Source organism: Zosterops lateralis, assembly GCF_965231275.1.
Source record: "Zosterops lateralis genome assembly, chromosome: 7".
Taxonomy (NCBI): domain Eukaryota; kingdom Metazoa; phylum Chordata; class Aves; order Passeriformes; family Zosteropidae; genus Zosterops; species Zosterops lateralis.
Window position 1 is genome coordinate 32,153,898 of NC_139767.1, and position 21,469 is coordinate 32,175,366.

At 41.3% G+C, this 21,469-nt stretch overlaps 1 protein-coding gene across 2 annotated transcripts; it reads left to right on the forward strand.

Moving 5' to 3' along the window:
- Nucleotides 1–301: 301 nt before the first annotated feature.
- RAB3GAP1 (RAB3 GTPase activating protein catalytic subunit 1) lies at nucleotides 302–21,227 on the forward strand. Of its 2 annotated transcripts, XM_083865134.1 has the most exons (24): nucleotides 302–347; nucleotides 451–506; nucleotides 1,364–1,439; nucleotides 2,660–2,792; nucleotides 3,014–3,092; nucleotides 3,769–3,888; nucleotides 4,539–4,704; nucleotides 4,805–4,904; nucleotides 7,241–7,322; nucleotides 7,806–7,874; nucleotides 8,653–8,726; nucleotides 9,416–9,508; nucleotides 10,011–10,180; nucleotides 10,512–10,613; nucleotides 10,929–11,101; nucleotides 11,906–11,960; nucleotides 12,249–12,602; nucleotides 13,696–13,833; nucleotides 15,125–15,352; nucleotides 15,775–15,871; nucleotides 15,961–16,064; nucleotides 16,173–16,288; nucleotides 17,220–17,322; nucleotides 20,160–21,227. In XM_083865134.1, the coding sequence occupies exons 1-24, from the start codon at nucleotides 330–332 to the stop codon at nucleotides 20,394–20,396; spliced, it is 2,943 nt and encodes a 980-aa protein (XP_083721260.1). In that variant the 5' UTR covers nucleotides 302–329; the 3' UTR covers nucleotides 20,397–21,227. The 2 variants fall into 2 exon arrangements, with proteins under 2 accessions (XP_083721260.1, XP_083721261.1); XM_083865135.1 differs by lacking the exons at nucleotides 16,173–16,288; nucleotides 17,220–17,322; nucleotides 20,160–21,227 and having other exon boundaries at nucleotides 15,775–15,858; nucleotides 15,961–16,068.
- The last annotated feature ends 242 nt before the right edge of the window (nucleotides 21,228–21,469 follow it).

A 21,469-nucleotide genomic window follows, 5' to 3' on the forward strand; every position in this document is an offset into this window, starting at 1 on the left:
GCTGTGAGGAGAAATAGAGCTGTGAGGGAACCCAAGAGGGCCATGCTGTGAGGAGATACAGGGCTGTGAGAGAACCCAAGAGGGACACGCTGTGAGGAGAAACAGGGCTGTGAGAGAACCCAAGAGGAACATGCTGTTAGGAGAAACAGGGCTGTGAGGGAACCCAAGAGGGACATGCTGTTAGGAGAAACAGGGCTGTGAGGACAAACAGAGCTCTGACAGAGCGCAGCCGGCGCTGGCCGTGAGGGCGGTCCGCGCTTGCAGGAGGCACCGCCCCCGCCCCGTTCCCGGCAGCCTCCGCGGCTGGGGGGGCCCGGCCGCGGCGCAAGATGGCGGCGGACAGCGAAGTGAGTCTCCGTCCCGCCCCTCCCGCTCTCTCCCTGTCCCCGGCTCTCCCGCTGCCTCCCCCCGCTCTCTCCGCTCACCGCCTCTCTTGCTCTCTCCCCGCAGCCCGAGTCCGAGGTGTTCGAGATCACGGACTTCACCACCGCCTCCGAATGGGAGAGGTAGGTGCTGCCGCGCCCCTCGCCGGGTGACGCGGGGCTCTGCCGAGCCCAGCCCGGCCCGGCCGCTCCTGCCGGGCGCAGCCGCTCCCGCTGGCCCGGACCTCCGGAGCCCCTTTTCCCGGAGCCCCTTTTCCCGGAGCCCTTTCCCGGCTGTCCCGCGTTAAGCTCAGGCCGCGGCTTAAGAGGCTCTATCGAGCTGTTTCCGAACTCAGTGAAAGGTCCGTTTTAATACCTGTTTGCAAGGGATTAGAATATACATCTAGAAGGCTTATGTGTTTTCTAAGTAGCTGTCTGATTGTTAAGACGGTCATCTCACAGCTGAAGCCTTTAAAAGTTAGTAGAACAAGGCACGAAGAAATTTTAGGTGAAGAACGCTCTTGTATTGTGAATGCATTATCTTTTAAATGCTTTTTCCAATAGTGATAGCGTTTATGACAGGAGACGAGATTTCAAGTGCTGTGCTTTAAATCTGAATTTAGCATAATTTTTGTCTTAAACGCTTATCTATCTGTGAACAATGAAAGAGGAGTTAAATGTTATGTGTTGCAGTACCAGAAAAATAAAAAGGTGAGATTCTTAAAACAGTCAAAAGATGCTCATAGCTAAAAGTAACTATCGTGTAAAATTTAAGCACAGGAAGGGATATATAAAATTTAAGCAAGGAACAACAATTCCTTGTTTTGTGTACAAGGAAGCAGTTGGTCTGGCTTTACTGTGATACTCATTGTGGTGTTTGTTTTTTGGGCTTTTCTAAGGAATTGCATAGCAGAACAACATAATGTCTGCTTTTAGGTGGCTGAATTATAGCACAAGTTTAGTGTTCAGCAAACATTAATGCCTTTTCCCCTCCCTCATAGATTTATTTCAAAAATAGAAGAAGTATTGAATGACTGGAAACTTATTGGGATTTCTTCAGGCAAACCTCTAGATAAGGTCAGTTACTGCTTCTGAATTTTCCTGTAGAATTTGAGTTGCTAATTAGTAATACAATAACGCACACGTGTATTTCAGCTATTGCTGTTTTCTTAGGTGTGGCAGATAATGACTTTATTGGGGAATTTCACTTGTAGAAGTGTCAATTTGACAACCAATTCCGGTAAATTCATTTGTGGGCCATCTGCCAAACTGGCTGTTTCCCTGACAAAGCTGGATCTTCTTGTAGGGCTTAATGATTTCTTTAAAATTCTCAGTTTGAATCTGGGAACATGCTGAAAGCTGCTCTAAATACTTGAGGGATCTTTTTGTCCTGCCTTGTGCCTTGGTCACACCTCATGAACTTATGGCTGAGGTTTGCACAGTGCTGCTTGTGACTCAGTGTGTTCCATTGATGGGAGAGATTTTTTTGGGACTCTAATTAGAGCCTTTGTGATGCTTTCTCAGTCCTGTGAAATGCAGAGGAAATTGCTGAGCTCTTCTGCACAGTGATGCAGATAAACTCAGCTGGTTTGTGTGGACTGGCTGCTGTGTTTCCAGAGGAATCTTACTGCTTTTCATTCTAGTCAGGTACAGAATATTTGGAATAAAAACTTATGTTATCTAATGAACTGCACCTTAGCTGTCCCTGTATTCCTACATGGCTTCTTTTCTAGACCAGAGCTCTCTTCTTAACACCCTTTAAGATCAAAGGATTGTCCAAATTGCTTTTAGTAGGAGCAGTGGTGCTGATTTTCTTATACATTCCCATGCTGTATTTTTGTTAAGTAATTAATTATCCTTACAGAAGTTTTGTAAGTTACAGATAAAAATAGTAATTTGTTGATGAAAGTAAATATCAAGGTAATATTTGCACAGAATGGTTTAGGTATAGATAAAATCCCAGGCGGGAAACTTCTGTTTCTGGGCAAAGTTGAGGGTTCATATCTTCAGATGTGCAGTTGCATATGAGAGGATGCAAATCTTTATTGCCATGTAGTTCAGAAGACTGCAAGATGATACTTGATTTTTGGAACAAACGTGATTATTGGCAACATGGATTTTAGCAGCCAGCTACCTTTATAACAAAGAGCTTTAAGAATTTGAAATTTGAAATTGCATCATGCTGAGCAGTAGAAAAACATGAATAAACATTATTGGTCACATAAGGAATATACTTTTAAAGACTAATGAACGTTAACCTAAATTTATGAGATAATGTCTTTTTTTTTAATATGCAGGGTATATTTACCACAGGAACATGGGAAGAGAAATCGGATGAAATTTCATTTGCAGACTTCAAATTCTCAGTTACCCATCATTATCTTGTACAAGAACCCAGTGACAAAGATGGGAAAGAAGAGCTGGGAGAAGGTACCTGGTAGTTCCCTTCCATAGTTGTAAGGATAATGACAAAAGACAGTGTCAGAATGTGGAGTCCACAGTGTGCTGACTTGCCTCTGTGTGGGATTCTCTGAGACCTGATGAGTGTGATCTGACATTTCTGCTTTTAGTTTGCTTTGCATTCACACTGTGCTAAAACAAGGCTGGACTAGAATGATGATACATTGATTATGTATCAATTTTCGTCACAGATGCCCTTCCTCTGCCAATGCAGGACTTGCTGTGCATGAACAATGACTTTCCTCCTCGAGCCCACTGTCTGGTGAGATGGTATGTGTGCTGCCCCTCATCTCTACTGCAAATGAGCATAGCACTTGGAAAATCTGGCACAATCAGTTGTATATTTGTTTTTTCAAGTAAAGCTTTAATAAAATGATTCTTTTTACTAGACACAAGAAAGTAGTGCAAAAAAAGCCAACCATAGTGGGCCTATCTTAAATTTTTTTCCCCCCCAAATACTTGTCCTAATTTCATATATTAATCAAGCTTTTATATATGTAATATTTAGGTACATTCTTAAAAAGGAAAATTGCATCACCTTAAGAAACAACAGCTATATTCCTAGTAATGCACATCTTGAGCACATATAATAGCATTGCTCCTAGAGAGAGGTAGGTTTTATGTATTAATAGTTAATATAAATATTATATATAAACTAGAAAACCTCAGGAGTGTTAGACCTGGAAGTCCTGCCAGTCAAACACATTACAGTGCTGGAATGCTGTTAAGCCCAGCTAGTTTGTGATTCCAGGATCTGCAGCACTCCACACCCACTCAGTTCTTGACCTCTCTAAAAATAAAGAGGTACTTCCATCAAATTAACAGGTTCCAGAATCTGTTGGTGACAATTAGGTTCTCCAGGTCACCGTATTTTTTATTTTTTTTTTAAACCATGTTTCAACTGGCTTGCCAGAGACTGGAAATGTGTTTTTTTCTCTTTATCCAGGTACGGCTTACGTGAGTTTGTGGTTATTGCTCCGGCTGCAAATAACGATGCTGTTGTCAGTGAATCCAAGTGCAACCTCTTGCTGAGTTCCGTTTCCATTGCACTGGGCAACACTGGCTGGTAGGTGAAAGCATAAACCTTTTTACATGTCCAGGTAAAACTCCAGCATACTGCATTTGTGAGGAAAAAGTATTAAAATGTTAACAAAATATATTAAAAGATTTTTGTGTTTGCACTGTAATGTTAGAGAAGGATTAAAAATAATTCCCATGTATAAAGATTGAATAGATGTTTTGTTTATTTTCATTATTATTTTACAACGTTAATGGCTTTTAAAAGCTGCTAGAAGTTGTTGGAATAATTGGTAATTGATAAAACATCATTTTTGCCAGACTATTTCTTCCCTATGCATAGTAACAGTAACTTCTTAATCTTCCTCAAAAATTATATAGACTGAAAATGAGGTAAGTGGAGAGGGCTGTGATTATGGCATGGCAATTTGTTTGGCATTGTGTTTACTAATGACATTAACAGTGTTTGTTTTTCTGTGATTTCTGTGAAGTGTTTCAAAGTGTGTTTGTCTAAGAGAAAATATATTTCTGTCCTAGGGTGACTTTATAATGCTTGTATCCCGAGTCATCTGTTCTGTTTGTGTTGTGTGTTGATGAAAGGATGAAATTATTTTGAAATTATGCTAGAATATTCAGCTAGGTTTAGAGCCCACAAGACAGCAGGACACTTCAATAGTCTGAGGCATTCCTGTTTTGCAGTCAGGTGCCCCTGTTTGTGCAAATCCACCACAAGTGGCGCCGGATGTACGTGGGGGAGTGCCAGGGCCCGGGCGTGCGCACCGACTTCGAGATGGTTCACCTGCGCAAGGTGCCCAGCCAGTACACACATCTCTCAGGGCTGCTGGACATCTTCAAAACCAAGATTGTGAGTGGAAAGCTGATGTCACAGATCAGTTATGTGGAACTCAGAGAGTGTTTGAGAGGATTTACTGTTTACATTGAATTTGTTCTCTGATATTTTGAAGGGCTGCCCTTTGACACCTCTGCCTCCAGTTAACATCGCTATTCGACTCACCTTTGTGCTCCAGGACTGGCAGCAGTACTTCTGGCCACAGCAGCCACCAGGTAGGGAGACTTGTGTGCTCAGAATAACTTGTTCTCAGACGACCAGTCAATGCCAAAGAAAATATTTGTGTATCTTGCCAGAAGAATTCAAGCATTTTCTGCTTTGCTGGGAAAGGCTTCAGTCCAGTCCTACTCTGTATGATGGGCTAGCCTGCTTAAAGCTGCTCTCAGGTTGTAGCTCATGGCTGGGACAGGGGATTTGGAAACGTGGGTTAGTCAGCATTTAGAAATACAGTGATGTTTCTTAAATGGTGGTATCTATGTGGAATGAAAAAGGTGACTGCATCTGTGAAGAATTCTGACCTGAATTTCTTAGGGAAATATTTAGATTCAGAGTCAGGTAGATGCTAGTACTTTGTGGGAGTTTCTGTCAATTCTTTCCATAAAGTACCTTATTTTCATACTTGCCTATTTAAGTATTAAAAGTGGGAAAAGCAGAAAATATTATATGGACCTCACTTGAGGTAAAGGTTTGGGGTTTTGTTATTGTTGACACAGTACTAAATTTAACACAGGAGGGATTTCTAAACAAGTCTTTTGTTGTAGTAGCCTTGCATGAAGGGGAGAAATAATATATAGTCTTAAATGTAAAGTATATAGACCAGGCTTTGATAAGTTTATGCCATAGTGATGCTGTTTAGGAGAAACAGAGATAGTAACTTGTTTGGTACTTTCAAAATAATCTCTCATATTGTCGTTTGATGGTGGCACTGTCTTCCTTGAGTGTCAAATATGTATATATTTCTATATAGGTAGTAGCAGAAAATAAATTATAAACTTCTCAAAGGTACACAAACCCATAGGAAGAAGGTAGTTATTAGTTCCTCCTTAACATCCATTTTATTAGTGATGTGATATTTTAGGTACAAGGTGGTAGAACAGTTCAAATGTCCAAGTTCTTTTCTTGACTTGGTGGCAGTTTTACATAACAAGCTTGAGGTATTTAGGGTACATTTGGAGAGACAGAACTCACGTGGCCTTGGTTATCTAATTGTTTGGCTTTTCTTTGCTTAAAAAAATACACTAATCATAATTCTGCATTTTGAAGAAGTGTGCACTGAGGTTGATTCTGTGCCCTGTAGCTAAGGAATGTGTGTTGAACATATGATTAAAGAGAGTCTGCTTATTAGAGAGAGAAAATCAGTGCTGTTTTAAATGATAGTTCCTCTTTGGTTAACCAAGTTTACCTAAAGAACTTGAGAAATGAATTCCACAGACTTTATCTTTTTATTGTTTCTGCAGACACAAAATCTATTTTCTGTAGTCTCTCTGCCTTGCTGTAGTTATTCACTAAGTCAGGGTCTCAGGTCTCTCATGGATGAGTTGTATCACTCTGATCATATTTCTTGTTTGGAGCAGTTGGAATAACTTCCACTCCTTTAGTAGCAGTATTGTGGTTAAGGGAGCCAAAAGTGTGTTGCAGAAACTGGGGATGGACAGCATCAGTTTTACTGCTATTGCTACATGCACTCGTGGTTTTATGTTCACTAGGAGGAACTAGACCTGTAACTTACGTACCATCACTCAATTAGCTCTTCTCAAATAAAACCAAAAGGTTTAAATGTCTTTTATCTTCTCTGCAGAGGAAATTATGTAATTAAGTTATCCAGATACTTTATCTGTGCTAATACCTCACTTGTTTTGTTTGTAAACAGTTTGCCAGATGCAGTTAAAATTGCAGATCAGATGCTGTAACAGCATTATTATAATGGCATTACAATAAATTAGTATTATTACCCACTTTAATTTTTGTTCAGTGGAGGCTGTCTGGTTTTGATTTATGTATTTGAAGGCTATAACATGAGAAGTGCCTGAGGTTGTAGGAGGCATCTCAAAGTACCTGGAACTACAGGGAATCCTCAAGATTATTTGATTAAGTCCTCTTTTAATAAAACTATCAACTTTTAAAAGTAGTTGTTTTTTCACTCTGCAGAGTTGCTCTTGCAGAGTTTTCCTTTTCTGCTTGCAACCGATTTCCTCCCCAAGTATTTTTATGGCCCTTTTGTGTCTATTGCTGTGCCAGCATTGAATCTTCAGGACTGTCTTTATAGCTGTCATCATGGCCTGCATGAAGGGAATAACCTTCCCTCAGCACGAATTACAAGAGTTGTATCTGTCCCTTTGAATGTCCTGTTTCATGGTTACTTCCCAGTTCCTGTTGGAAGCAATTACTTTGACTCTGTGTTAGCATTGTGTTCTCCCAGCTCAGTCACCTCAACTGCTCAGCTCTTCTCTGGTCATCCTGCAAGTCACAGTCTTTGCAGTGAAATGAAGGTGATGTGCTGTTTCAAATGTTCCACAAATTCTTTATGGAAAATGTGTTGATCTTTCTCCAGATATAGATGCTCTAGTTGGGGGAGAAGTTGGAGGCCTGGAATTTGGGAAGTTACCATTTGGTGCCTGTGAAGATCCTATTAGGTAAGAGAAGAGTTCAGAAAACTGTTTTATAACTTCCTTAATGGAGGACTTAAAGATGTGTTATTTCAAATCTTAGCTTTGCCTACCTGCCACTTTGCATGTCCAACAGACACTTAATTATTCAAGTACACCAGAAACATCTATGAAGGATAATGATTTGATAGCAAATAAGATCATTTGTAAAATTGTCTGATGATACTCAGAGTTCAAGCTCACACAGTTTTTACTGTAAGCTTTTGCAGTACCCCACTTATCTCTGAAATTATTATCTTGAAATATACCTCAAGATAAACCTTAAAAATGATGTGCTTTTGTTCAAGACTTGGACTTGCTCTCATGTATGCAGTGAGAAAACTTACTGGAGAACGAAGTACATGGAGGGAGTCAAATATGAACTATCACAAATACCTTTCAAAACATGAACTGTGATGGAGGGAGCACTTTCTGATGTCACTGAAAGACTGAAATCTTGTTTTGTTTCAGTGAGCTGCATTTGGCTACAACGTGGCCTCACCTGGCAGAAGGGATAATTGTTGACAACGATGTTTATTCGTAAGTATCTTGTCTAGTTGCACATAAGTGTGCTTTTTTTTTTGTTCACTGCTGCATTTTAGTGTCATCTCAAACACTGTATGGCTTTGCATGTGAAAAAGAACCCATCTTGAAGAATGCTAATGTCAGCTGATGGAACATCTAATTTAGAAAAACACCTTTTGAAACTTATTTTTTTGAGAAAATATTACTGTGTTATAATCTCAACACAAACCCCTGGTGTTGGGCATATTCTCATGTTAGACTTGAGAGTTTTGTGTATCACCTATTTCCTGGAAAAGATGATAGTGGAGCATGGAAGGTAAAAAGAATTCACTGCTTGATATCCCTCTCCCAAAAACCATCATCCAGGTTTTCTACTAAAGAGGGAGAAGTGTTTGTTGTTCATGTCATGCACATACTTGAGAACAGGGACTCTTGCTTGCGTTTCAGTGTTTGTCATGTTCTTCTATCTAATGTGGTGACCTCACTGGTTATGACATGACATTTATTGAGAATTTGATACTCATCTTTCCAATACTTATAGTGGCATTTGTTTTTTTTTTTCTTTTTTTTTCTTTTTTTTTTCTCTCTCTCTTTTTTTTTTGTTTGGTTGGTTGGTTGGTTGGTTGGTTTTGGGTTTTTGGGGGGATTTTTTGGTTGTTTTTTTTTTTTTTTTTTTTTTTTGTTTTTTTTTTTTTTGTTTTTTTTTTTTTTTTTTGTTTTGTTTTTTTTGTTTTGTTTTTTTTTTGTTTTTTTTTTGTTTTTGGCTCCTTCTTAAATTTTCTTTTCCCCGAAGTGACCTGGATCCACTTCAAGCACCCCAGTGGTCTGTGAGAGTTAGAAAAGCAGATAACCCTCAGTGTCTATTGGGTAAGATACCAGAATTTCCTGTCTTCTCTTGCAGTTTTTAAACAAAAACTACAAAGTTATAAAATTAGGGTTGAATTGTTGGTTACCTGATGCATTCTGTTTGCTCACTCCCCCTTTTATTTTTGGGCTTCTTTTTCAAGAACACAAGCTTTGCAAATACATAAGTTCCTGTTGTAGTTTATTCTGTGTCTGTGTGTGGTGAAATTCAAACCTGGTCCCTTATTTCACCAGGTTCCAGAGAATAAGAATTTTCTTTGTGTTCTGTGAGAATTCAAATTTCCTAGAATCTTCCTATTTTATTAAGTGTATTTTGCATGTATCCATCTCCTTAGTTCAACCAACCTGTCTTGACAGGGAGGATTAGTAATTCTGGAGAACTGTACTCCTCTGTCTGACCTTGCCTTTAGACTTGTGGGGAAAAGGGCTTCAAAACTTCCCAAGTTTTGTCTTGCTTTGGGTGAATTAAACTGCAGACAGAGCTGTGCTCTGGAGAGGTGGCCAAGAGCTGCCTGGGTGTGCATTTACCTAAGATTTAATTATGTGGTTTAAGGTATTTGTGCTTCAGAACTAATTATGAGATGTTTTTTCAGAAGAAAAGATAAAAACTACTGTCCTTGGGGCGTAATTTGGAGTGTTGGCTCCTTGTTCAGTGAGATTCAATGAGTTCAGGAGCTTTGTTCCTCTTACAGGCGACTTCCTTACTGAATTCTTCAAGCTTTGCCGTCGGAAGGAGTCAACAGATGAGATACTTGGAAGGTCTGCATTTGATGAGGAAGGAAAAGGTAAAACTAAAATCCAGTTGATTTGCATTATTTGTATTTAATTGTTTTGTGTTCCTTTAACCTCTCTGTACTCTTACCTTGACTGGTATTTATAACTCTTGCACATTTTCTGTAATACTCCTGGGAATTTTCTGGCCAGGGCTTCATGGTGAAATTTCTCATGAATTCTAGACAAGTTTAGCTCCCAGAGTCTCAGGGGGACAATTGCCTCTGTTATGGTTATGGCTGTTTCTTTTTACAGGGGTATAAAAGTTTAAATTCTGACTAGAATGTACAAGAGTTGGTTATAGGACATACCAGATTTCTTCTGCTTGTATTTGCTAAGAACAGTGAATGTCAGGCATAGAACCTGCCAGCAGACGTGTAGCTCTGGTTCACAGGGGGGGTTAAATATCAATACAAAGTAAACAGGCTGATGAAGACAGGTGAACTTTTGAGGAGACATGTTCTAGTGTTTGGGAGTTTTTTATTTTGTTCTAACTGCTTTTATTTTATTTGCTAGAGGTGGCTGATATCACCCACGCGCTGTCGAAGCTCACAGAGCCAGCACCAGTCCCAATCCCCAAACTGTCAGTCACAAACATGGTTCACAGTGCCAAGAAAAAGATCCGCAAGCACAGAGGTGTGGATGAGTCTCCTCTGAACAATGATGTGCTGAACACCATTCTCCTGGTGAGTGAGCTCTCCCTGCACATGGGCTTCGTACACTGAGGCTTTTGGTTTAGAGCCTGTGCCAGATTTAAAGATACCTGATGTCAGTTCCAGTACTTGAATTGCATTTATCAGCTTCTTGTAACAGCCCAAGTTGTTACAAGTCTGTGTAAGCCCACTGTAAGTGGGCTAAAACTGATCTCTGAACTCTGCTAACAGTTTTAATTATAGGGATTGCTGGGATGAAGCCGGCAATAGCTTTGTGAAGAAAGTGGGAAAGGCAGGAAAACCATACTGATGGAAGGTTAATTAAAACCATGCTGATGGAAGGTTATTTTTTTTTTTCTTCAAGTTCTTATTTCCTGATGCTGCTGACAAACTTGCAGAAGTATTTGAATGCAGCAGAGCCAGCACTTCAGCAGGAAACAACCCTCCTCCAGAGAATGAAGATTATGTAAGTTTTGTTAAATGACACAAGAGAGAACACAATTTTGAGTCTGTGTTTATACAGACTTTGCTGTGCTTGCCCTACATCTTGTAATACTTACTTTTGCAAGAGGAATTTACCTTTGTGGAATCGCTAGGTAGAAACAGTGATGATTTCTGTTTCCTTCTAATTCCGTTTTTCTACCAAAGACTGCAGTTTTTGGTATCTTCTAAGCTTAACATGTTGCTTAGCCTCTTACACTGACAAACAGGAAAGAGATAACATGTTTTTGGAAAACAATGCCATTGTTCCTGTATTTTTTACTTTCTTGTATTTCCCTAGAATCTCTTCAGTCAGTTTAAGTCTGCTCCATCTGACAGTCTGACATATAAATTAGCTTTATGCCTTTGTATGATAAACTTCTACCACGGAGGAGTCAAAGGAGTGGCACATCTTTGGCAAGAGTTTGTGCTGGAAATGCGTTACAGATGGGAGAACAACTACCTTATTCCAGGGTAAGAGTTGCTGTTGTTGCTCCTTGGTCATAGAAAATGTTGGTTGTTCCAGGAACTGAGTGGGCTCACTCTGACTTTGAAACATACAGTTTGGGGGTTTTAAAATTTCAAATGCTATCTCTGTATTTATTACCCTACTTCCTTAATGAAAGAAAGGGCAGGAAGTAGGGAAAGGCATCTGTACCCTCCTTTGAAGATTTTAAGATGCCTGGGGAACCTCACTTTAGACATTCACTCTACTCTGTGAATGAGGGTGGGGAAAAAACTTCTGTGGTGTAGTTTCACATCTCTTCTAAGGGAGCAGTTCCAAGGTCCTGCTGGTGCAATGGCCTTTTCAGGTGTTTTGGTTGGGGTTTGGGTTTTTGTGAATGTGACAGACTGGCCATTTAATCACTAGTTTGTACTTTGAAATGGTTACACTAGCTGATAAAATAGAAGCTGAAATGTATAGCAATGGCTCCACTGTATCATTGCGGTTTTAAAAGTACAGTCAAAGATGCTTAATTCCTGTTTGAAAGCAGTTACCTTTGCAACTTCCAATTGGAAAACTGACTAGGAGATGCAGGGTGTTACACAGTAGTGTGAGTGATCTCTGAGCTCCTGAAATGATCTCTGGGAAATATACATAATTTAAATTCTGGGCTTGTCTACTGAGACAACAGAAGAGCTGTGTAGTTGAAATGGTGGGGGTGGGTTCCATGTGGGTATTTGTCCCTGTTTGAGATTTCATGTGATTTAAGACCACATGTATGTGAAAGAATCAACTTTATAATTGATAATGGTTACACTTTTACCTTTTGTTAGATTAGCTAATGGCTCTCCAGATCTGAGATGTTGTTTACTCCATCAGAAACTTCAGGTAAATATCTTAAATTTAAGAATAATTTTTCTCCTAAGGGGAAACTGTCAAAATTATAGCAATTCTTAGTTAAATGTATTGTGTTTGTAGATTTAGTTGTGATTGTGGTTTTGGGGTGTGGAATTCATTTCTTGAGGAAAATTTTGTTACAGCAGCAAGTTCAGTAGAATTGTTGTCTTTCAGAATTGTAAGACCTTTCAGTGTCTCTAAGTTTTTCTGTATGATTGTCTTCATAAGGGAAATAATTACTGAACAATTTTTTTTTGTTGTTGTTCCTTGTTAAATTAGATGCTAAATTGTTGCATTGAAAGGAAGAAAGCCAGAGATGAGGGGAAAAGGGGGAGCATGTCTGATCGTTCCCCTGGTGGTGCTTCTGGTGATGGTGCCAAAGGAGGAGACCACTCTGGAGACAACCCTGACAAGGAAAAGGAATTTGGCAAGTCTTGGGAATCGTGGAGTGACAGTGAAGAGGAATTTTTTGAATGTCTCAGTGACACAGAGGATCTTAAAGGAAATGGACAGGAAAATGGCAAGAAAGGAGCAAAAGAGCCTGTAAACTTAAAACCAGAAGGTCGTTTGCATCCACATGGAAAACTGATGCTGCTGCATCCAGGGGAGCCTCTCTACGTTCCAATAACACAGGTGAGGGTGAGGAGCAGGAGCTCAGCCAGATGTGCAGTAGAATACACAGAATGTGGCTCATACCTGGGATTGTGAAACTGCCAGTAGTTTGCAGGTTACAGCCTTGTCTGTTGTTAAATTCACTGAGTATTTTTTCACTTAGGACCTTGTTTTTAATCTTTAAAACTTAATGAGGCTGTTAATCTCACATGCTCTTTATTTTATTTGAGAATGAGTGTCTGTACCAAATTTCACTCCAAACAATATTTTTAAACAAGAATTAAACGTCCTTGCTTACGTTAAATTTGGGGTTCTTTTTTATTTCCAGTTCTTGAGGCATCTTCCACCCCCTCCTTACTTTCTTTTGTATAAAATAGGAACTGCTGTGGTCCTTGCACCACAGAGATTTCTGCCTGACTTTGCACAGTACTGGATCAGTTTTGTTGCTGTATTTGTTTTTTTTATAATTTCTCAGCTCACATCTAAAAGGCCATAGTTATTAGGTTTGGTGCCATTCCCTAAAGCAAGTTTATCATCAAACAACTAGAAATGTAACTTGACATCAACAGGCTTTTCTGCAGTGACAGGGATGAAATAGGAAGTGGTGCTGTCACAGAAAGTAGTTTGAAATCAGCCATGCATGAAGAATACAGTGGTTTTCATTCTCCTGAGAGAAATTATTTCTAATTAATGTTGCTTTGCTTGGGTAAAACATGTGAGCAGAGAGTCATCAGGCAAACTGTTCTCAATTAATTATGTGCTGACACCATCAACAGCAAAAATTCTGCTTTGCTTTGGGTGGATTTTCATCCTTCTCAGCAAAATTGTACCAGTCAAACACTTCATTTGGATTTTTGCATTTCAGCAATATATCCTTACATTGTTACCTCATTCCCAGGCTATTTTCTGTTTAGTTTCTTCGTTAGTGTCCTCTTCAGATGCACAACTTGAGGCTGAACTGTTTAAGCGGTAGAAAGCTGCGATAATTTCCTTTGAGCTCAAACGAAGCAGAATGAAGTTGTGGTGAGAGGGAGCTCTTCCTGTTTCTCCTGCCTGTGTCCGGGCAGGTGCAGGAGCAGTTTGCAAGGCCGTGTGTGTGTTTGTTTCCCGGCAGGAGCCGGCGCCCATGACCGAGGACCTGCTGGAGGAGCAGTCGGAGGTGCTGGCCAAGCTGGGCACGTCGGCAGAGGGCGCTCACCTGCGGGCGCGCATGCAGAGCGCCTGCCTGCTCTCGGACATGGAGTCCTTCAAGGTAGCGCCGCCGGCCTCTCCTGTGCGGTCACATCGCTTTCCTCTTAGTTAAACTGCCCCTCTTCCTGCTGGTGGGCGCTTCTGGAGGCTCCCGAGTTGTTTTTCTCCACAGAACAGTTTCCATTTAGTTTCAGGTTGAAAATAAAAGCCTATTGGGAAAACTCTTGGCACATTTCAAACTCTATGAGGATGTGGTCTGTTACACTGTAACATCCCAGTAAATTTACACAATTTCTGTGGGAAACGACACATCAAACATACAATTACATACAATGGCTGAATTAAAACAGCCATTCATCAGGTTAGGATTGGACTAACTGTGGTTTTGGGTTTCCTTTCTTATCTGAGCTCTGCAGAGGGAGCCAAGAGCACATCCACTGCTGTCATCATAGGAGCTCAACACTAAAAAGACAGGAGATTCTGTAATGAAATAGCCATATATATATTTTTCAACACTAAAAAGATTGGAGATACTGTAATGAAATAGCTCTTTCTATATATTTTTTTTTTTTAATTTTTGCAGTGTTTATGGTAAAAGGATATCATGTGCTGTACAGTTAGAGTATTTATAACAGTAATCAGTTTATTAACAGTGAGTCATTAGATACATGTAGAAGTTTTATTTATATGGTGCAAGTAATCTAGAACCTCAAAGTTAAAATAGATAACTATGACTGGAAGCACAAGTACACTCTTCATTAGTACATCAAATAGGAAACTGGGATTCCTTTTATGTTCTGGACCTATAGATGTAGTTAATTGTGGTGATATTGCATCTATGAAAAATGAAGTTATTTTTGTTTGGGGAAGATATTTTTTTAAAGTTCCTTTCTAAAAGAGGAAGAAATGGTGAGTTTTGTCACTGGAACTTTAAAAGATAGAAAGTCAGTGCTGAAAGCATACTCAGCCCACTGATTCCTTTAGTCTTTAATGGGATAAGCTTAGTGAAAATTCCTACTTCTTGCATGTGGCAGGTGCCAGGTAGAATCTTAACAGTATAATTTTGAGCTTGCCTGAAATAAATGATGAATGTAATGAATGTACATATAGATGAGAAGGTGATTTCATTTGTTGTTGATGCTGATGTGGGTTTTACCCCTTGCCATTGTCTTGGTTTATGCTTTGTTTGCTCTGACCTACTGTGCAGTTTGTTGTCTGTGGGCAGATGAATTTCCTGAGTTTTGTCTCTTATTCTGTTCTCTCCACACTAAACCGTAATTCCCTCCTACCTAGACTGTCATGCTTTTATAGGATTTTTCAGGAACACATTTTGTGTCCTCTCCTCCCTGCAGGCAGCTAACCCTGGCTGTTGTCTGGAGGATTTTGTGAGGTGGTACTCCCCTCGGGACTACATCGAGGAGGAGGTGGTTGACGAGAAGGGGAATAAAGTCATCAGGGGCGAGCTGAGCGCGCGGATGAAGATCCCCAGCAACATGTGGGTGGAGGCCTGGGAGACAGCAAAGCCAGTGCCAGCACGGAGGCAGAAGAGGCTTTTTGATGACACCAGGGAGGCTGAGAAGGTGAAAGCTCTGGGGCTCTGATGCTCCCTGCAGCCCTTCCTTCCCCCCGCCCCCCCCTGCAGTGTTTAAACAGCTCCTTGCACTGTCCTCAGAGCTACTGAATTGTTTTGTGCATGGAAATTCCTGCTGCTGTACAGGAGGGTGTTTGAAGTACCCAAAAGTACCCAGTGTTACTTGAGTATTTCTTTGTATTATTAGCAAATAAACCAGATATTTACCTGCATATGTATTAGGAACATTTTAGTTTCCTAATGCAGATATTTTTAGTTTCATTCTAACCTGTTGGGAGGATTAATGTAAAACTGCCTCTCAAGTCCTGTGTTACAGTGATGTTTCATTCTTGTGAATTCGTCTTTCCTATGTAACCTTACCTTTGGGAAGTAGTTTTGATCACTAAAGTATTAAATTTTCTAATGTTGCAGGTGCTTCACTATCTTGCAGTTCAGAAACCAGCTGACCTTGCAAGGCATCTCCTGCCTTGCATCATCCATGCAGCTGTACTCAAGGTAAAGGAAGAAGGTAAATAATGTTTAATAAATTATTAAGATATTTAAGGGGGAACAGTGATGCAGTTAATAATTACAATTTTTTTTCTTCCCTTATAATAGAAGCAGTAGAAGATATCTCTTCAGTTAAGAAGATTATTAAGCAGATAATATCCCATTCCAGCAAAGTGCTACGTTTTCCCAGTCCAGAGGACAAGAAGTTGGAAGTAAGGCTCTTGTAGTGACTGAAGCTGAAAACCTGATAGATTCTGCACTTTTCATGGCAATATTAAAAGAACATATTTTTAATTTACTCTTTTATTAAACTCTTGCAGGAAATCATCGCTCAGATTATGAGTGTGGAAGCCATCATTGCCAGGGCAAGGTCACTCAAAGCAAAATTTGGGGTCGAGAAATGTGAAAATGAAGAGGAGAAAGAAGATCTACAAAGGTGACTGGTTTTTTTGAATTCTTATTTTTCACTTTGTTGTTTTGTTTTTCCTCTGATGCCCTCTGTTTGTACTTTCTAAACTTAGGACAATGGTGACAATAAAGAAATATTTAGGAATCATATGTGGGTATCCCTGTCACTAGACTGTCTAGAGATGATGTGTGTGGGTACCCTCAGTGATCCTCCAGTTAAGCATCTCTTTGGAGACATTTGATCCAGGTTTTTTTAAGAGAATTTGGTTCCATCTTGACAGTACTGGGGACTAGCTTTTTTTGTGGGTGTGTATATAAAAGGTATATTTGAATGAACTCTGTTATCAAAGCAGAAAAATTAAGACTAGAAATTTAGTACTTTTTATAAATACAATAGAATGAAGTAACCCCTTCCACAGTTTTCTTATTCTTGTTTCCTCACTGGTGTGAAACAATCACTGAACAGCTCTGAATGGAAAGTGACAAGGAATGTTCCCTTGCATCACTACCTGCTGTCAGTTTATTTACTTGTTGCTCAAGATGACTGATATGTTACAAAACACAAGTTAACTTCTTGCTGCTGTGCTGGGAGAGAGAGAAGACATTTGTGCAGTACATGTTGGGAGTTCAGAGATGTGGTGTCTGACCAAAGCAATGTCTGTGTGTTAAAGAAAATTGTCACATTGTGAATGCTTCTGCATGGCCAACAGCATGGAGGCTTTCCTTTTGACTTTATACATCTGCTTTAGGAGCATGGGTTTTATTCTTAGGTTAATGAGAGGAGAAATTTTTCCTTAAAGTTTTACAATAGAGAACCAAGAGAATCTGCCAGTCCTCACCCTAAACAAATGATGTGTGGTGAAGGCCTTGTCACAGGAAACAGCTCCTTTAGATCAGCACACTGGATCTGGCCAGGGATTAACCCTTCCTTTTTCCTTTTCCATCATTTGTTCCATCAGGTTTGTCAACAGTCTCCTGGAGCAGCCAGAGGTGTCAGTTGTTGGTGCAGGAAGAGGACCTGCTGGCAGCATCATTCACAAGCTGTTTGTGAATGCTCAGAGGGTAAGAGAGAGCTCTGGGTGGTGCTGCAGACACTCCTGATTTAACCAGAATGAGGCAATGAGTTACCTTATGGTGCCAGTGGATTTTGTCTGCATATCTGCATGTATTGTCATAAATGTGCTTGAGGTGTTTTCTGTCATGTTCAACATGATTTTGGCAGTAACAGAACCTTGCAAGACCAAAGAAGAGTGAGTGAGCTGAGATGTCAACAGTTGAAGCCAGCTGGGTAGATAGAGGTGTCAGTAATGCTTTATGTACTGCAAATGGTAACATCAGTAATTGCTTTTGAGGGAAGACAAATTTCTGCCTTATCACAGCAAGGTCAGGTGTTGATTGTTTCACAGAGGAATGCAGAGAAACAGGTCATCATTCAATATTTTAGAAGGAGTAACTTCTTAAACTGAGGCTTATGCTTGGAATACTTGAGATTTCTTCTGTGGAAACCAGCATGCTTAAGAAGTTTCAGTTTTCAGTTTCTGCATTCGGTTAACCTATTGCCAGTGTTGCATCTATTTTCTGGAGACCCTTCCCTTGCTGATACTGATATAAATGTTGCCTTTTCCTCTTAAGCAGTCTTTGGACTAATTAGCCTGAAAGTATTGATTTCCAAACCTCATGGACTGCAGTCAGCCTTCAGTTTCTGTCAGAATTACAGAATTACCTGTTCATAGCATCAGATTTTCTAACTCAAATTTAACTACAGTGGTAATAACAAGGTAGCAGCCTAAAATCCCATTTGGAAATAATTGCTGGAAAAGCGTGATTGGGTGTTGAATACTTTAAAGGGATCAATGCTTTTGTAATAATTTGTATTTTGCAACTCAGCATAAAAAGGACCATTCTGAAAACAGACCATGGTTATTCTGAGGAATGAAAATCAGGACACTTCTTTTATTCTTCCAGTCTCTAGGGAAAATGTGTTTGCAGATCTGAACCTGCCAACCAGCCACCCTTGCAGACTCCCCTGTAAAGCCCAAGACTGTGCCCTGTAAGTGATGCACACATATGCACTTGCCTCTCTAAGAGAGTCAATGTGTTTTCAAACCTGAGTAAGTTTCTACCCTTAGGATGTGTGCAAATTTCTAGGGTTTTGTTTTGAAACACCACTAACTAAAGCAGGGTTATAGGCATTTCCCACTAGCATCTGGTCAGCGTTAATTAGGGTTTCTTAGTGGGACAGGAACTAACGTGCTACAAACCCCACTTTGTGTTTAACCTGCGAGGAGTTATTTCAGCAGAGAGCTGTTTGGCACATAGAAGTGAAATTAGTTCCTTGTTCGTTACCTTTTGAACCTGGACTCCTCTCTGAGCTGTGTATAATGTGTTCTGTTCTTGAGTTTTCTCAGGAAAATTCTGATAGCCACTGCATGTTCTTGGAGTGCATGATGTCTCTTAAACCTACAGTCTCCTCCTAACCTCTTGTAAGTCGCCTCTGACTTGCCTTTGTTTCTGTCTTTCATCACTGGTTCTTTTCTCATCCCTTTCCAAGCTGACTGAATCTTCTGATGAGGTAACCGACTTTGTCCCTCCTTTCCCTCTCATCTTCTCTGCATAGAGCTGAACCTTCTGGTAGATACAGTGCAGCAGCCAGATTTAGTTTGTACTGGTGTTCACATGTTGAGCATAAAAGTAACTTTGTGTTTCCAGAATGGTTTTTCTGCATTCACACTTTATTTTTAGAGCCTAATAATGCATAGTGAAAAGAGAGAGAAATGTTTAATAGAAAGAAAAAAAAAAAAAAAAAAAAAAAAAACAAAAACTCTCAAAATGAAAAAACCTATCCAAAAGAGAAACATTTCAAGTGAGTATGGATGTTTTCTGATGCTGAAATATGTGGCCATGCCTTTATAGTCTTTGTTGCCACCACTGTTTGTTTGTTGATGTTTTGGAGGGGAGGTGGTGATGAACAATTAGCTGGATGCTTCATTCCCAACTAGTACTTCCTGAAGCTATGGAACTTTATGGACACAGATATTTGGGAAAGAAGCAGGGTAATTGTGTAAGGTGTAGCACAGGGAAGATCCTCTCTGTTGGTTTCCTCAAGCAGTTTTTGTGGGAACATGTGGCACTTGTCCCTGGTGGGTTCTGTGGCCCAGCCTGCAGAGCCAAGTCCCCTCCTGGGAGAGGGCTGGGACAGAGGGGCAGCAGCAGGGACCATGAGGGGCAGGCAGTGGCTTGTGCCACACCTCAGTGCTGGTGCCAGTGTGGAGCTGTACATGCCTGAATTAGGAAGGACCCTGTTAGGGTATTGGTGGGGCTGTGTGTGTCCACAGGTATATGTAATTAGGGGATCTTTATTGGGCAGGCCAGCCCTTCCAGTGTCCAAGCATCAGTGTTGCTGCTGCCTGGCTCTGAGGCAATGAGCAGCCACTGGGACTGTGCAGAGTCTCACTCGCTCTGCAGAGTGATTTCAGCAAGGCTCTCTGGCCAGGAAAAGCCCATCGTGCAGGAGTGTGGAGTCTGAAAGGCAGGTCACTGTCAGGACTGCAGTAGTGGCACTGAGGGTTTTGACGTGGAGGCTGCCTTGGCCTCCTGTAGCTGCAGGGAGCTGAGGAGAGCACCCTGTCTGAGACAGGGCCATTTCCTCCAGTCACAACCCTTGCTTCACACTGCTAGACATCACAAATTTCAGCTAGGCAGAGCTTCACCATCCACACGAGAGTTCTTCCATCTGGTTAGTTCGCTCGATTTCCTAGCATCCCATTAGCGCTTTGCTCCGTGTACACATAAAGCCTCTTGATGCCTTCCCCATGTCTAACCTTCCTCCGAGAAGAGTTTCCCGAAGGGCAGCGTTATTCAGCAGCCTGCCCTGTCACTGTCGCTGTGCTCTGTCGCAGGTGCCCGCCGTGCCGCCGCTGGAGGAGGAGCTGCGGCGCTCGGGCTCGCAGGAGGAGCGCAGGCAGGGCGTGCAGTCCGAGTTCCCGCCGCCCACGGGCCGGGAGGTGATCCTGCGCACCTCCGTGCCCCGGCCCGCACCCTACTCCAAGGCGCTGCCGCAGCGCATGTACAGCGTGCTGACCCGCGAGGATTTCCGCCTGGCCGGGGCCTTCTCGGCGGACACCACCTTCTTCTGACACCGGCCTCGCTGCGCTGCGCGGGCGGGGAGCGCCGCTTCCCAGGGACTTGGATTGGCCGCCCCGAGAGGCGGCTGGAGCAGCTCATCTCCCGGGTTTGGAATGGCTTCAGGAGTGGTTTCAAACTCTCTGTCCAAAGGGAGCGTATTTTCCTTTCCTTGCATTAGCTTAATTACGGACCTGAAGGGGCTGTGTGCAAATATTCATGTTGAAATTCATGCAGAATGTGCTGCTTTACAGTTCAGGATCAGACTTTATCAAGTGACGTTAGTTTACTTAAATCGATATATATAAACATTAAGTAATTTATATTTATTACTAATCATAATCACAGAGCCCAGTATTTTTTGGTTAATCACTGTTTCAAGTGCTTCTGAAATAGCCTTATTTTTATTTAAAGTGTACAGTTCATTCTCTAGTTTGTGCTAAACTCTCCTGGTTGTCCAGATCTCGTCGCTTCTCCCCAACAGAACTAAGTGGACAGTGAGTCTGACTGACAGCCTGCAGTGGAGCACTGAGGGGCTGGGATACTTTATATCCTTCCCTGTGTGCAGGGGCCAAAGCTGGATGGAAATGACACCCCGGAGGTGTTTCACTGTGAGCAGCTCACTGGTGTTCACTGAGGCTGTTTGCCTGCACTCCCTGTCATCGATGGGAGAGGAGGGGACAGCTCTGTCACCTCTGGCCCCTCACCCACATGTGCCAATGTTGCTTTACAGTGACCTTCATCTGTTTGAATGAGAATCGGCAGAAGATCAGCATTACTTTACAAATGTACAAACAGCTACAGTATTGTGGACATGACTCAATAAATATAAATGTACTGTTGGCTTTCAGTATTGCCATGCTTTTCCGTGCCCTCCTTGCACGCTCTGATTCAGGAGGGACATTGTGACTACACTGAGAACACTGAGCTGAGTTCTGGCAGTAGCAGGATCCCAGGTACTACCCTAAAACTCTGAGGGGAGAGAGGTCAGTGTCTTTTCCTCACATAAAGTAGCAATATATTTTTCAGGGTGAAGAAGAGTTAACAAGATAAAATCTTGTCACAGACCTTGTTTTCCAGGCTGTTT